General features: G+C 30.3%; 1 protein-coding gene and 1 long non-coding RNA gene across 2 annotated transcripts; one reads left to right on the top strand and one right to left on the bottom strand.

Moving 5' to 3' along the window:
• Positions 1–6,621: 6,621 nt before the first annotated feature.
• LOC136078257 (uncharacterized) lies at positions 6,622–7,542 on the bottom strand. Its single transcript, XR_010637642.1, has 3 exons — positions 7,288–7,542; positions 7,002–7,170; positions 6,622–6,908 (listed from the first exon to the last, which is right to left on the bottom strand). It is a non-coding gene; the product is annotated as an uncharacterized LOC136078257 (long non-coding RNA).
• A 1,395-nt stretch (positions 7,543–8,937) lies between these two features.
• On the top strand, positions 8,938–11,502 carry LOC136078757 (zinc finger MYM-type protein 1-like). Its single transcript, XM_065794556.1, has 2 exons — positions 8,938–10,283; positions 10,377–11,502. The coding sequence occupies exons 1-2, from the start codon at positions 8,938–8,940 to the stop codon at positions 11,500–11,502; spliced, it is 2,472 nt and encodes an 823-aa protein (XP_065650628.1).
• Positions 11,503–15,705: the final 4,203 nt, after the last annotated feature.

The raw sequence follows: 15,705 nt of genomic DNA, 5'->3' as shown, positions 1-15,705 counted from the left end.
TTGAAATTTCTTATATAAAAAAAAAAATTCCTTAAGAAAAAAGAGGAGGGCTTGTGCCTCCTTGCTCCGTCGGTGGCGTCGCCAGGTAGTTTAAACAGAAGGCGAACTAGGATAATATTTCGTGGATGTAAACCTTTAGGTATTTTCACAGATTTTTCAATTAATAATTTTATTTTTCTTAATATTTATTTATGACTATTATATTATTATTATATAAGATGGGAAGAAACCGTCAAAATAGTGGGGTTTGCAAGCATTTTAAAATATCCATATGTAAACCCAAGCACATCAATTGTAATATTTGGAAAAGAAAAATCTCGCGGATCTGATGATCCTTAGTACCAGATTATCAGTGGCTTCTCGTCTTATTTCAAAACTCACCACACTGTTATTGCCAAAACCAGCCCTGCTTCTGCAATGTTAAAATCTCAAATGTTCAAGAAAAAAGTGATTCTATTTCCAAACGAAACTAAAAAATAATTATTCTTGACATGCAACCATGGTCTGCTAATGAAATTGCAAGCGCAAAAATATTATAAAAGCACTTTGGGCCTTACATGCAATTAGATAAGCCCTGGTTGTTAAATGCCAAAAACTTTGCACTTATGCATTCCACGAGTTTTTTGCAGGGCTTTAAAAACAGCAAGAAGTCCACATGGGCAACAAAAACTGCTTTGGATTAAAAAATGAGGTTGTTACTAGGGGAATTCAATTTTTTTTATACGGCAAAGAACTTTGCTTTTTAAACTTGAAGCTGCTGCTACAATCCTGTTGCCATTCTATTGCACTGAATTTTCACGGAATGACTGGAATGTTTGAAAAAATATGATCAAAATTTTGCTTATTGTCGAAGAAGCCACTAAACTGCTTTCTGGAAGTGATTCTTGCATCAGTGCTTACATCCCCATTGTGACAACTTTAATTAAATGATGATATGATTACAATGAAGGAAGCAATAAAAATTGCAATGAAAAGACGTTTTCGGAGCTTGGAACAAGCTAAACACTATTCCATTGCAATCTCACATGACTCAAAGTTAAATAATTATTTTTTCCGCATGTTATGCTGCAAAAACAAAATAATAGTAACAAAAAAAAAACATCTTGACACTACTGGGTTCTTTAATGCCATCTCTCAATGAATTTAAGCAAGTTTCAAAAGAATTTAACATAACGTGCTTTTTTAACTTGATAAAAAATATCATCTCCCAATCTAAATTAACAATAATCAAATTCTAGACTGACAAAAGAAATGCTGAATGATTATCTGGATACTCAATTATCCTCTGACTGTCTTGACTTCTTCAAGAAAACTGGTGTAGAAAGGTTTTTTTCAACAGCTGGAGACTAAAGTATACTAAACAATGAATGAAATTTACCAGATAATACCGAAAAAATTTACCAATTGTTATCTTTATTAATTTGTATCATCAATTTATGTATTATTAGTTTATATTAACAATTTATTAAAGCTCAACTTTTTAAAACATGTACAATCAATTCTCATATAATATACGTCTAAATAAACAATAAATAGAAAATTACACTTTTAGATAAAAAATTAATGAAATAAACTTTGTTTAGCCGAAATTTGGTACCGTAAATGGAGGCTATTTGGAAAGAATTTTATATATGTGTTAAGATAACTTGTTTTATAGTAAATATATTATAGTAAATTACAATCGCAAAAAGCAATTATTCTGAATAGAACTAAGTTCAAGTTACACTTTTATACAAGATTTGACAAATTATACTTAAGGAGTGAAGTCATTTTTTGTCTTCTTTCCTAGCATCTGGGCAGAACTAAATACTCGTATAATTTTTGTTAATAACAAACAACCTAATAAAAACAATCTATATTTAAAACCAAAAAATGTGACAAGGTTTTTCTAAAATTGAAATGTTTGATTTTCTTTTAAAAAACTTTTCATCTTCCTAATCAAACAACTAAAAAAAACCATCCCCACTTTTACTGATGAGTTTGTTTAATTATCATGTTTTTTCTTATAAAAATATATTGCAATAGAATGTGAATTTTGATAATGATTTTTTACAATTTTACCAATGCAATATATTTTAGTTTTTTTTAAAGTTTCCGATAAAGACTTTTAGCAACGCTATTAAACAATTCTTTACTTGTACAAGCTATTTTTCCTATAATGTTAAAGAAACCAGTTACATTTTCTGATGTTTTTTCTGTAACAAAATTTGATTTTTTCTTTAATTTTCACTTAATTCGAGCGTACAGGAGATATTTGAAACAAGAAACTCTTAGCGCTAATTCCTTTTCCTGGTGATATATTTTCCTGGTGATATATTTTCCTGGTTATATATTTTCCTGGTGATATATTTTCCTGGTGATATATTTTCCTGGTGATATATTTTCCTGGTGATATATTTTCCTGGTGATATATTTTCCTGGTGATATATTTTCCTGGTGATATATTTTCCTGGTGATATATTTTCCTGGTGATATATTTTCCTGGTGATATATTTTCCTGGTGATATATTTTCCTGGTGATATATTTTCCTGGTGATATATTTTTCTGGTGATATTTTTTCCTGGTGATATATTGCATTGCTATGTCTGGATATTTTTTGAAAATCTTTCAGGCACTTGTCATGTTGCATATCTTTTAGCATATCTATTATTATATTGGATGTTTTGAGTTCCACTGCTTGGCTGTCAAAATTTGACTGTGGTAACCTTGACTTTGGACGATCTTTATTCAAAGAATATATGCAACACTTTTTGAAACCAGAACTTATGTTTTTTTTGCAGATGTTGTCTGGTGATATTTTTTTCATAAACTGAGACAATAGATGTGGAAAAGCAGATTTTCGTAAAGTTTTTTTGTATCCTTCCATCATGTTTTTTCCACTCAGTAAGTATCTACTTCCAATAATGCTTTAAGGGTGCAAAAAAAGCAACATTTAATGGTTGTGGTAGATGAGTAGTTTTACCTGGAAGACAGGTGAATGTGATATTATACTCTTCATAGGCATTTAGCACTTGTTCAGAAATGTGCGGTAATGAGTTATCACCAATAATAATTTTATTTCATTCTTTGTTTTATATATATCGAAAATATTAAGGAATTATTTTGAAAAAGCAATCTTTAAAGTAACAAGTATCAAACAATCTACTTTTATTTCTTTTAGTACTCCTTCTATACAAGTATTCCACAAGTGTTCTGATTTATAAACGACATATATAGGTAAAATATTACCATTAGAAGTTCCAGTAAACATTAAACTTGTTGACGTTTTAGAAGTGTTTAAAATTCTTTCTGGATACTTAGCGTCTCATTTAAAAGTCTCATTTAAAAATATATTTTCGACTCCAGGACCATTGCTCAAGTTTGCCTCATCATAATTAATGATGCAGTCAGGTAAAAAATTGGTCAAATTTTTATTTGAACAAATAATAAATGAAGTTTTGCTCTATCTATGGCAACATTGGTCACATATCTATTTGACAAAACACGTTAATAACGTTTTTAAAAACTTGTCGCTCACTCTTTTCCTGAAAGATTATCTTGTAGGCTATGGAATTTTAAAATATTCTTCTAACAATTTTATTTAAATATCTTTAAGCCATAATTCTCAAACTTAAGTAATTAAATGGAAATTTCCACTCACTGTGAATTTTTAAGTTGCAAAAAAAACGCTTATAACTTGGTATCAAAAGACGGATGTAAGAGTGAGCTGCAAATGTAAATTGTCCCCTGGCCACCAGACATACGCCTGGTGGCCAGACGTCAGGGGATCAGAAGGGGCATTAAACCACCATCTTTACTATCTAAAAAATATAATTTTCCATACAAATATTTTTTAAAATTTAAATTCAAAATTTTTATATACAAAAAATTGCTGTACTGACACGTTTTACTGAACCCTCCCCCTTTAAATCACGAAACAAATTTGAACCCCCTTCCTCTCAAAATAATTATTTCAGTTTTAAATACGATAATATTTTTAATTTTTATTTTTTTGTTGCCCCAATATATTGGCGCAGATTCGTGGGTGATCAATACCACGTATTTTGAGGCGTGGCTAACAAGGGTTTGTAACCCTTTTTAGGGGAACAAATTTTTGAATTTTGATGTTTTTTGTATTTTAAGAGAACTTGTTTTGCATTTTGTATTTTAATGTATTTGAAAGTTGTTTTATATGTTTTAACTGTTATTGTTGTTTAATTATAACTATATTTATTTATGATTTATATTTTTTAAAGTTTTACAAAATAATAATAATTTAAGTCTACATAAAATGGCTAATATATGGCCGTAGTCGCAATGTAGTTACATACATCGACTGACTTGTATGCATACTAAGTATGGAGGATCTTGAATGTACATGAATTCTTTTTTGCACTCCTATAGTTTGATATAAAGTTTCTTCCTATGGTTTAGAAAAATAACTTCACAAGATATATTTAATTTGTTTATTAATGATCGCAAATACACTTTTTCAAGATGTAATTGAGAACTTGAAAGTTGTAATTAAGAAAAGTAAGATGTAATTGAGAAATACAACATGCAATTTAGAAGTCACAATATGTAATTAAGAAACACAACATGTAATTAAGAAATTTTAAAATGTAATTGAGAAACCCAACATGTAAATAAGAAACTGCAATATGTAATTTGAAAAAAAAAGTTGTAATTAAGAAATTGTAATATGTAAATGAGAATACATTATTTGTAATTGCAAATTCAATGTAAGCTTAAAGGTCATTATAAATGATCATCTTGGACATGCCTTTTAATAAGTTAATAATATCAAATTTAGCATTTTTATGCACCAGCAGTACAGTAATACAGTAATGGAATTGAAAGATCTTTATGTTATTTGTCAATACACTATGAATAAAAAGTTTGTTATTAAATTGAATCTGTGCAAGCATTTAGTTCACCAAATTTGTTTACAACCACTTCTGGAACAGCCAGAACCACCTTGTCCAATTTGTAGACATGAAATACATACAACTGAACAAGTTGAACGAAACCATTATGCTTTATCTTCATTGAATGATAGAAAAAGTGTAATTGAATATGCTGAGCGAAACGACGATTGGGTGACTCTGACGCAAACTTTAGGTGTCAAATATAAGACAGCATACAATTGGGTCCGCCGCTGAAATTTAAATTTTATTGAAAGAGGTGGTTTTAAGCCAAAAAAAATTAACTGATGATCAAATCGAAGAAACACTCACATGGATTGAAAGTGACTGTCAGTTAACATTGGTGGCCATTAAAACAAGGATGTTAAGACAATTTAATATTAGCATCAGCATAACCACAATTGCCAATTACCTCGAAGACAGACTATTTTCATTTAAAAAAGTGCTAAAGGAGCCTACTACAATTAATAGTAATGAAAATAAACAAAAAAGAGCTGAATATGTTAGGAACATTAACAAACACATCACAAATAGATGTCATCAGATAGTTTGGTTGGATGAAACAAATTTTAATCTTTTTTGTAGAAAAAAACATGGACATGCCAAACAGGGGAAAAGAGCAATAATGAAAATACCTTCTTCAAAAGGTGTAAACATACATTTGAATGCAACTATATTAACAACAAATGTCGTCATGATGGAAACTCGCAGAGAATCATTTAAAGCAGATTCTTGTAACGAGTGGATGTTGGCTTTGTTTAACCAGTGGGTTACATCTGGGAATCGTTTAAAGGATTTGGTTGTCTTAACAGACAATGCTCCATGCCACGTTCGTTTGGAAAGGGTGTTTGAAAATTCACTGGCTCAGTTGTTACGATTAGGACCCTACAGCTCAATGTTAAACCCAATGGAAGCTATCTGGTCCAAAATAAAAATAAACGTTAAAAATGTTATTCACATTCCACCAGTATTCGGTGCTGGGATTATGAAACAGAGAATGCAGTATTTAGAAACAATTGTCACTGTGGCAAAAAATACAATAATGGGAGGTGATTGTACACGCGCTGTACAACATACAACCACCATTACGCAACGATTTTAAATATGGAAGACGTCCAAGTTGGTGCTTAACTGAATATTATAATGATTTTTAATGACGTTGTTTAAATTTAAATTTTAAATTTTTATGTAAATAAATTATTTGTGTTTTATTTATTATTCATCTGAAATTTCTATTAAATTTTTCACTAACAAAAGTAAAAGAAAGTTTTAATTGACACCCAACAAAATTTTTCCAGTTACCGTCAAACCTCAAACGCTTTTTTCGTGACTTTTTATATTTTATTGATATTATATTATTATTTCCAGCCTTAAATTACAATTTAATTTAAGGCTGGAAATAATAATATAATATCAAATATCTTATTACTTATATAAAGTTTAAAATTTAATTAAATTTTTAACTTTATATAAGTAATAAGAGCTATATAGGTCTTGAAATTTATAAATAAGATATAGTTATAAAAGACCTGGTCTTTTTTTTTATAACTATTATAATATGTTTATCAACTTTTATACCATACTACTTATAATATACTTTTATTTTATAAAACTATATATATAGTTATAAACTTATATAAAACGTTTTCATATGGTGGGGATTTAGAGAAAAAATGTTTGTGCAATATAGTTGTTTATGTTTCGATAATTAAAAAAAATTAAATGATCAAGCTTTTTTCAGTACAAATTTTATAGTAACAATTTCTATGAAATATTTTTTAAATTTAATCTCATCAGCAGAAAATAAAAGTTTACATTAAGATTAAGTCAAAGATTACTAATAAAATTAATAAACTCATAAACAAATATTTTGGATCACTGTTTTCTCTGGTTTATGCATTACCAAAAATCTTCCTTGATTACCGTCTACCGTTTGTTCATCTTACACCTGCTTGTGCAAAATCATCTTCTACAATCGTATCCTGATCGTCTTATTTCGTAACCTGATTTGAAACAGCAAAAAACTAGGGTAAAATAGTTGGCATTTAAAGTGTACATTCATTAATCAAAATTGGATTTAAACAAAACAACTTTACCTATGGAGGATTTTCTGAATAAAAGTTTTCGAAATTTCCTGTACCATCCATGTTTATTTTTGACATTAAAAAATTATTAACGTTGCGACATAACATATGCAGTGGTTTTTACCAGCTCTGCTCCACCAATTTTCTTCAGCAAATGTAACTAAATTAAGCTAAAATGCATCTAAAATAAAAAAATATTTAGTTATTAAACCTCTTGATTATTGCAAAGATAAATACCCACTGTTATACAATCATACTAGCGTTTACAAAATGAATTTAAAATGTTTATAAAACTTACAAAAAAAGTTCTTGCAGCAGGACTTTCATAATGAGAGATCAGCAACTCATATTTTTAACTGTGTCAATGTCGCCATTAATAGTTTCTAAAACATCCCAGTGGGCATTTGTTTTTAAAAATTATGTTTTAAATGTATTTTAAATGTCTTTTAAACGTCTTCTAAACATTCTTACGTAAAGAACGTTTAAAAGACGTTTAAAAAACGTTAAGAAGACATTTAGAACGTAAGTTTTAAAAACAAATGCCCATAGGGATCGGAGTCCATTGATTTGTTGGCATTTAGGATAGTAGATAGTCGCGATAAGAGTTTTTTAACTTCCATGAATTAAATTGAATATGGCGCACCCGACACTCGTTTATTATTTATTTATCAGTCGTTTTGCTTTTAGTTGTTATAAGTGAATCTTGAAAACGCATTTAAGTCTAATTTAATTATTTAGCCAATAAAAAAATTATTTTTTAATAAGTTTTTTATTTCGTTTTAATTATGCCTCTTTAGACCGCGTGATTTAATCTGTTATGTGAGCCTTCTGACCAATGGCTATATAACTATAATAACGTTTTATATTTAAACTTGCTTTTCATTTTTTTGCTTTTCCGTCCCTGATGACAAATGCCCAGACTCCAGATTTTTGGATTCTTTCTACCAGCACAGAAAAGAGGTTAAATGACAAAAAAGAAATACTGATTAAATTAGCACATACCTTTTTTTAAACCAAGTAGGTTTTGTCTGTTTTAACTTTTTATCCGATTTACAAATTTATTTTCCACTTAAAACAACTTAAATACTCTAAAACAATATTCACTTCTTACAACAATGTAAGCAAATCTTTAACGTTGTGCTAGTAAAGTTGTAACTGGTAATTGCTTTATTTGTTAAAAAAGTATTCATGCATAAACATAAATAGTTAAATCTTTTCTTTTTTTTTTTTTTTTTTTTGATTTCTTAATTTGTAATCGCATGCTTTTTCTAAAAACTAACTTCAAAATTATTTATTTAAAAAATTATTGGGGGAGGGGGGGATAGCAAATACCTCTACTGACCCCCCCCCCCTCCCCTCCGGTTACTATGGGCCTGTTTTTAACTATATGAGTGACACCTAACCTTATTTATGTGAGTTTATAATATATTATTGTAAATTTTTCATATTTATGAGTAAATAAATGTATTAAATTTGCTCTACCAATTATATAACACATTGTATTGAGCACTGTCACTGGAAATATTAACACAATTACTACAATATACAGTGCCGTCTTAACGCATAGGCTAGGTAGGCTGCAGCCTAGGGCCCCCGATTTTTAGGGGCCCCCAAAATAAGTCTGGATTTTTTTTCAAATTTATATAAATAAAAAATTATATTTCTAAATTTTCTGAAGAAATCATAGTTTGGGTCCCCTCGGAAATAATTTTTTTCTTGATAAGATTTTTTTTAATTATTTTTAGAAAAGTATCAGTTTTTCAGTTTAGGGGCCCCCTAGGGATTTTTTTTTTTCTTGATAAGCAAAAATGCATGCATGCGTCCGAAAATAAACATAAATTTTCCGATAAGAAGTGTTAAATACAAGCACTTAAAATATCCCATTAGATTGAATTTGAAATTGCTGTGATCAACTTAAAACATCTGTTTTGAAAAAAAGTCATTTAACATGTCTAATCGGACTTATCAAAGTGGTGCTGCAAAGAGGAAAAAAGCCGCTAAAGCAAAAGAAGACATTTCAAAATATCTTCCTTTGACATCATTTCTTTTGGTGCAAAAGTCAAAGCCTGTTGTGTCCGAAGATGTATTTCTTTGTCCAACTTCAAATTTCGTAAGCATTGATAGTGCTTTGTTGCCAAATGAAACTCTAGAAATTCAACAGGAACTGGAACCAGAACAGGAGCCAGAACCAGAGCAGGAGCCAGAACCAGAGCAAGAGTCAGAACCAGCACAGGTGCCAGAACCAGTACAGGAGCCAGAACCAGCACAGGAGCCAGAATCAAATCAAATTAAAACTTATCCAAACGCAACAACAAAAACTACTCAAGAAACTGACCCAGCATTGTGGCATCAGTTATCCCAAGAAGCTCAATCATTTTGGATTTCTAATGGCCCGTCCATGTGCCAGAACAATGATGGGAGCTTCAAAAATTCGGAAAGGTTGAGTTGCGGACAAAAAAGGTACTTATCAAAATCTTGCTTTAGACGTGAACTACACAATGGTGAATTTGTCAATCGTGAATGGCTATTATACTCACCTTCAACAGGTTCTGTTTTTTGCTTTGCTTGTACCTTATTCTCCAGCAAACACTCTAATTTTTCCACAACTGGATTTGATGACTGGAAAAATGCCTTAAAATGTATATCTGGACACGAGAATGGTTCTGAACATCACAAAAATATGCTTACTTACTCCAGTCGGCAGAGAGAAAGTGGCCAGCTTGACTCTGTATTAATAAAACAGTTACATAACGAACAATTGTACTGGCAAAATGTGCTGAAAAGAATTGTTGCAGTTGTAAAGTTCTTGTCATCAAGAGGATTGCCATTTCGTGGAAACAATGAAACCATTGGTTCAGAGCAAAATGGTAATTATTTTGGAACTCTTGAGTTACTTAGCCAGTTTGACCCATTCCTACATGAACACATGAAAAAACATGGAAATTCTGGAAAAGGTAATACTTCATACCTCTCCGCCAATATCTGTGAGGAGTTTATATGCCTAATGGGAAATAAAGTTTTGAGCGAAATAATTTCTGAATTAAAAAAAGCAAAATACTACTCAATCAGCGTTGACTCAACTCCAGACTTGTCGCATGTAGATCAATTAACTTTTACAGTTCGATATGTTAAAGACTTGGCACCAGTTGAGCGTTTTTTGCAATTTGTTCCCATTCAAGGGCATGGAGCTGAACATTTAGAAACAGTGGTTTTGAATTTTTTACAAGAAAATGAAATTTCAATATCTGACTGTCGTGGGCAGTCATACGATAATGCATCAAATATGGCAGGACAGTACTCAGGCCTACAAAAGAGGATTAAGGACAAAAGTGAATCAGCATTGTTTATTCCTTGTGCATGACATTCTTTAAATCTGGTTGGCAACAGTGTAGCTGGATGTTGTTTAGAAGCAATTATTTTTTTTGACTTTGTTCAATGCCTCTACAACTTTTTTTCTGCATCAACTCATCGTTGGCAAGTGCTTCTGTCTTTTGTTGGCAAAGGCAAAAAAATTGTCAAACAGCTTTCTGGAACTCGATGGTCAGCACGTGCAGATGCTGTGACTTGTCTGCATGACAGTTATGATGAGATTAAAAAAGCACTTGAATTTTTGATCAAGGACATAAGTCAGCCAAAAGAAACTCAAAATGATGCTCAAAATCTCATCACGAAAATGAACACTTTTGAGATTGTTTTTCTGACAATTTTCTGGAATGATATTCTTTGTCATTTTAATGAAACATCGAAGATTTTACAGAAAGAAAATTTATACCTGGATGTTGCAGTTCGGATTCTCAAGTCATTGTTGCATTTCATTAAAGATTTGAGGAGTCAATTTGAGAATTATCAGGAAAAAGCCAAAATCTTGCTTCCAAACACTGACTACAGAGATTCTTCAAAAAGAGCAAAAAAAAGAAGCCGACGTATGGCCTTCTTTGATGGTGAGGCTGAAGAATTGGAATTTCAGGGAAGTTATAAATTCAAAATTGAAACATACCTTCCTGTTATTGATTCACTAACATCAAATTTAGAAAAAAGAACATCAGCATATGAGAAGATCAATGACAATTTCGGATTTCTAGTAAACATTCAAACAATTGCCAATGTTGAACTAAAAGACCATTGTTCAAACCTAGCACAAATTTATAAGAAGGACATAAATGAAAATGAACTTTTTTTTGAGTGCCAGCAATTTAAATATTACATTTCAAAAGATGAACATTCATTTACAGAATTTTACTCAACATTAAAAAGAGACCACTTGGAATCAACTTTTCCAAATATTGAAATTTCCCTTAGAATTTTTCTGTCAATGATGGTCTCAAATTGCACTGGCGAGCGATCATTTTCAAAACTAAAACTTATAAAAAATGAACTCCGCTCAACCATGCTGCAAGAAAGATTGAACTGTTTGTCGTTAATGTCAATTGAATCAGATGTTCTTTTAACCATTGATTTTGATGATGTTATTAAAGAATTTTCAAGAAAAAAATCACGTAAACGTCACATGTAAATTTTATCATTGCTTTAATAAATGTTTCCTATTTTAGTATTTGATTTAATTTTTTTACTAAGGAAAAAGGGGGCCCCCAAATTAAGTCTAGCCTAGGGCCCCCGATGGCCTTAAGACGGCCCTGACAATATATATATATATATATATATATATATATATATATATATATATATATATATATATATATATATATATATATATATATATATATATATATATATATTTAATATATGAACATCAATAAATACGAATCTCGATACTAATTTTTTTATTTTTCTAAGAAATTGTCGCTAGATTATTGATACTAGCATCTTCAGCTTTAATTACAAATTATTAATTAATAATTTGTAATTAAAGCTAAAGATGCTAGTATCAATAATCTAGCGAAAATTTCTTAGAAAAATAAAAAAATTAGTATTGACAGAATTCGTATTTATTGATGTTCATATATTAAATTTATTCAACTCTCATACAAGATGTCGTCATTTAAAATATCAAATAAAATGATCAAATAAAATCAAATAATAATATATCAAATAAAATAATCAAATAAAATCACCTATAGTGGAAGCTGATGCTATGAATACAGTTATTGCTTTTATTAGTATTGCCAAAACAAATGTGCTAAAATGTTTTTTGGTTACGACAAGTACGATAGTTTAAGTCTCTTGCTTTTAGAGCACAAATTAACATCTTTTGATACAATAATCCTAAAATACAAACATACTTTTTGTAATCAGTTGATGGCTTGTACCTTAGTGAATAATGCCACGCAACTACTTAATCAAATTTTAAAATATTTTTCTTTTAAAAGTTATAGACCTAGGGCTGGAAATGGGTTGGGTCTGGGTCGGGTATCAGTGGAACCGTACCCAGACCCAATTATATAAACGGGTCTCGGTTTGGGTCGGGTTTCAACAGACCTAACTTGCACCCAGACCTAATTTAATAAACGGGTATGGGTCCAGACCCAACCCTACCAGTTATTTCAAAAAAAAAACTGCGCATTTTCTGTTTAAAGGTGCTCTAAGATGTCCCAATAGTCTTGTCACAGAACAACGTTAAAGAGTTGGTATTGGTCTAATAAATGCAAGTATCATAACGGCAGCCAAGAACTGTATAGCAATTAAAGTAGTTTTTCTCAGTCATCATATTGAGCGGAGCGTTGTAAATAATGAAAATATTGAAAAACTAAAGCATTTAGCTATTAGAAATTCCATTGTATAATATAAGAAGGGGTGATATCTATACGCGGTCTTTGAAGGCCTTCAGAGCTTACATTTATACTCGCGCAACCACACACCTAAAACAGAAGACCTTGGAAGTTTTTTTAAAAGATCAAGACAATAAAGTATGTCTACTGACGCCGTGGAAAATATAAAGGAAATCTTTATGCGTTAAAGTATCTGAAGGCTTTTGTGGTTTATATTGGTTTGAGAAGCTAATATAGATAATATTAAAATGCTTAGTATGCTTTATGAACAGATACCTCATACAAGATGCTTTTCTAATGTTGCTCTTAGTTTGTACATATTTATCTGACCTCTCCACATTTTTTTTAGTAACCATTTTTTTTTGTTGAACATTTGAGTCACGTTTAAATCAAGCGTAATATTAAACTGAAGGCCTTAGAATGGCAAGACCCTAGATTATGCGAGCTTTTCTGTTGTAGGCCTTCTAATATGGCATTTACACCCAAAGATGAAGGATTCTGGTAAATAATCGAGATTTACAGGCCAACAATCAAAAAGTCTTATTTGTTACGAATGTATGTACTTTTTTTATTACCAATGTGTGTACCAAAGCCCTTCCTATAATGTAACTATTAAAATAGCTAAAAACCAGGACCCAACCACGTTCAAAGACTTTTAACGCTCTTTTTTCTTATACAAAATTAAAAGGTATACTTGATTTTGTTAGAGAAACACTTTTAACTTAGTTGGGTCCTTATTTTTTAATTTAAATTATAATTTAAGATGGCGGTGAATGAAAACTTCAGAAAATAATAACAGAAAACTTTTTTCAGAAATAAATGATTTTACAATAACGATAGATAGCAATAATTTTATTAATAACAGTGTTAGACTTCATGTAACAAAATTCTGAACAAAATCTTGCACAAATATTCATATTGACAAAGATCACTAGTGTTTTTCTTTTTTTCCTAAGAAATTAGAGCAGCTTTGTTTTCGTTTTCATTCATGGTAATCGCAGTACTGTTTTTTTCTTTTAATTGAAAAATTAAAATTAGTAAATAAACTAAAGTGGATTAAAAATAAAGAATATAAACTAAAATACCTCACAGATTTCAACCAATCTTGTGAGCATACAATGGCTTTCAATGTGCTTGGAATCATAGAACTACGATATTTATCAAGAGCTCTACCACCTGTGCTAAAGACTGACTCAGAAGCAACAGTAGACAACGAAATTGACAAAATATCTCTTGCTAAACACTGTATAACTGGAAATCTGACTCCAGGATATCTCCACCATTTCAGTATGCTGAATCCTTCTTGATCAGTAATCAATGGCTCATCTAAGTACAACTGTGATTTTTTTTTTAGTTCCAAAGAAGAAGATTTTAAGACTAGATATTTTTTGAATTTCTCAATTTTTTTTTAATATAAAAAAGAAGCAGAAGAAGTAGATTGATTTGAAATACTTTCTTTGTACTAAAGTGTTTACCGTGTTGAAATATTTAGCAGCTTACTCATTATATAAATTTTTTAATAGTCTTTTAATATTTTCTAACTTCTGTTCACTTGCGGAATTATAAATTTCCCTAAAGTAGTACTCAACGCTAATCATTTTATAACGTGGGTCTAATACAGATGCAATGGCTAATGTATTGGATTTAATTTTCCAATATCTTGAAAATTTTGCCATCATTTTCCTCCCCATTTCACAGATGAACTGAATATGATAGCTGCACGTATCAGTTATTTGTTAATAAATTTCACAAATATGAATAAAATAGTAATTTTCTGTTGGATTTATTGTTGCAGAGAAAAGGTTTGCTACACCGTAAAAAATTTTTTAAATAGTCACAACGACTTTTAACATTAGTCCACTTCTCTTCATTTAACAAATGTGCGAAATTAAAATCAATTTCTTTTAGACGAATAAAAGCATCTTTGAATTTCAATGCAGTATCCAATATTATATGAGCAGAGTTCCATCTTGTCTTTACATCTAAAACGACATTATTATTAGGAGCTTGTAAATGGGACGCTACTTCTTTAAACTGTTACCATTTCAAAGTTGACGATTTGATATACTTCACGCTTTCTCTAACTTTTACTATTATATGTTTAATGCTTTCAATTGCTTTTTGAACAACCAAGTCTACAATATGTGCAGAACATCTAACATGAAAAAAATTACCATCACTGACGAGTTTAGTATTCGATTTCTCTTTGAGAATCCTAACCGTTGCGTCATTCGTTGAACAGTTATCAACGTATCAATGATTTTTTTATCAACGTTCCATTTGTATAACTTCTCAAGTAAAGTTTTATAAAGTGTTATTGCAGTATGAGGCGCATCAATATCAATAAAATTAAGCGTATGCTTTTTTATTCGCCAATTATTACCAATATAGAGGCAGGTAAGGACAATGTAGGTTTTTTTTTGAATAGACGTCCACAAATCTCTTGTGAAACTAGTTCTACACTGTAGCTTTTCCATTTCATCATATAACTTTTCCTTTTCATCCTCGAAGACTTTAAAACAATTTGTAATTGTACGTTGACTAACTATTTTAAAAAGAGAATGTAAATTTTTACTATACTCTCTAAAACCGCAATGTTCAATAATTTAAATTCGTGAAGTATTATCATGCCGGCCAAGTCGTTTCTGCTTGTTTCTTGATTAAATTTGAAACTTTTAGACTCCAAAATACCATTGAGTATTACTTTACTACTCTGTATAAAGGTTTGACCTTTTATTGGGGAACAAACTTGTGGGTGTTTAGTCTTCAAATGTTTGACCAAGTGACTAGTTTCATTTCTATGTCTTGCCGATAAAGAATGCGAACAATAGTTACACTTTGCTTTATATTGATTATTGATTAAAACCTTTTTAAGATAAGATGCCCAAACTTTTGAAGTGCATTTTCTCTTTTTAGTTTTAGGTAATACTCTTAACTCTGATGAAAGTGGCTGTTCGATATCAACAATCAGAGCGATAGCATTTGCGTTT

Source organism: Hydra vulgaris, chromosome 03, assembly GCF_038396675.1.
Source record: "Hydra vulgaris chromosome 03, alternate assembly HydraT2T_AEP".
NCBI lineage: Eukaryota > Metazoa > Cnidaria > Hydrozoa > Anthoathecata > Hydridae > Hydra > Hydra vulgaris.
Note: the sequence above shows the minus strand (reverse complement) of the source record. Positions and strands in the feature narration are given on the sequence as shown.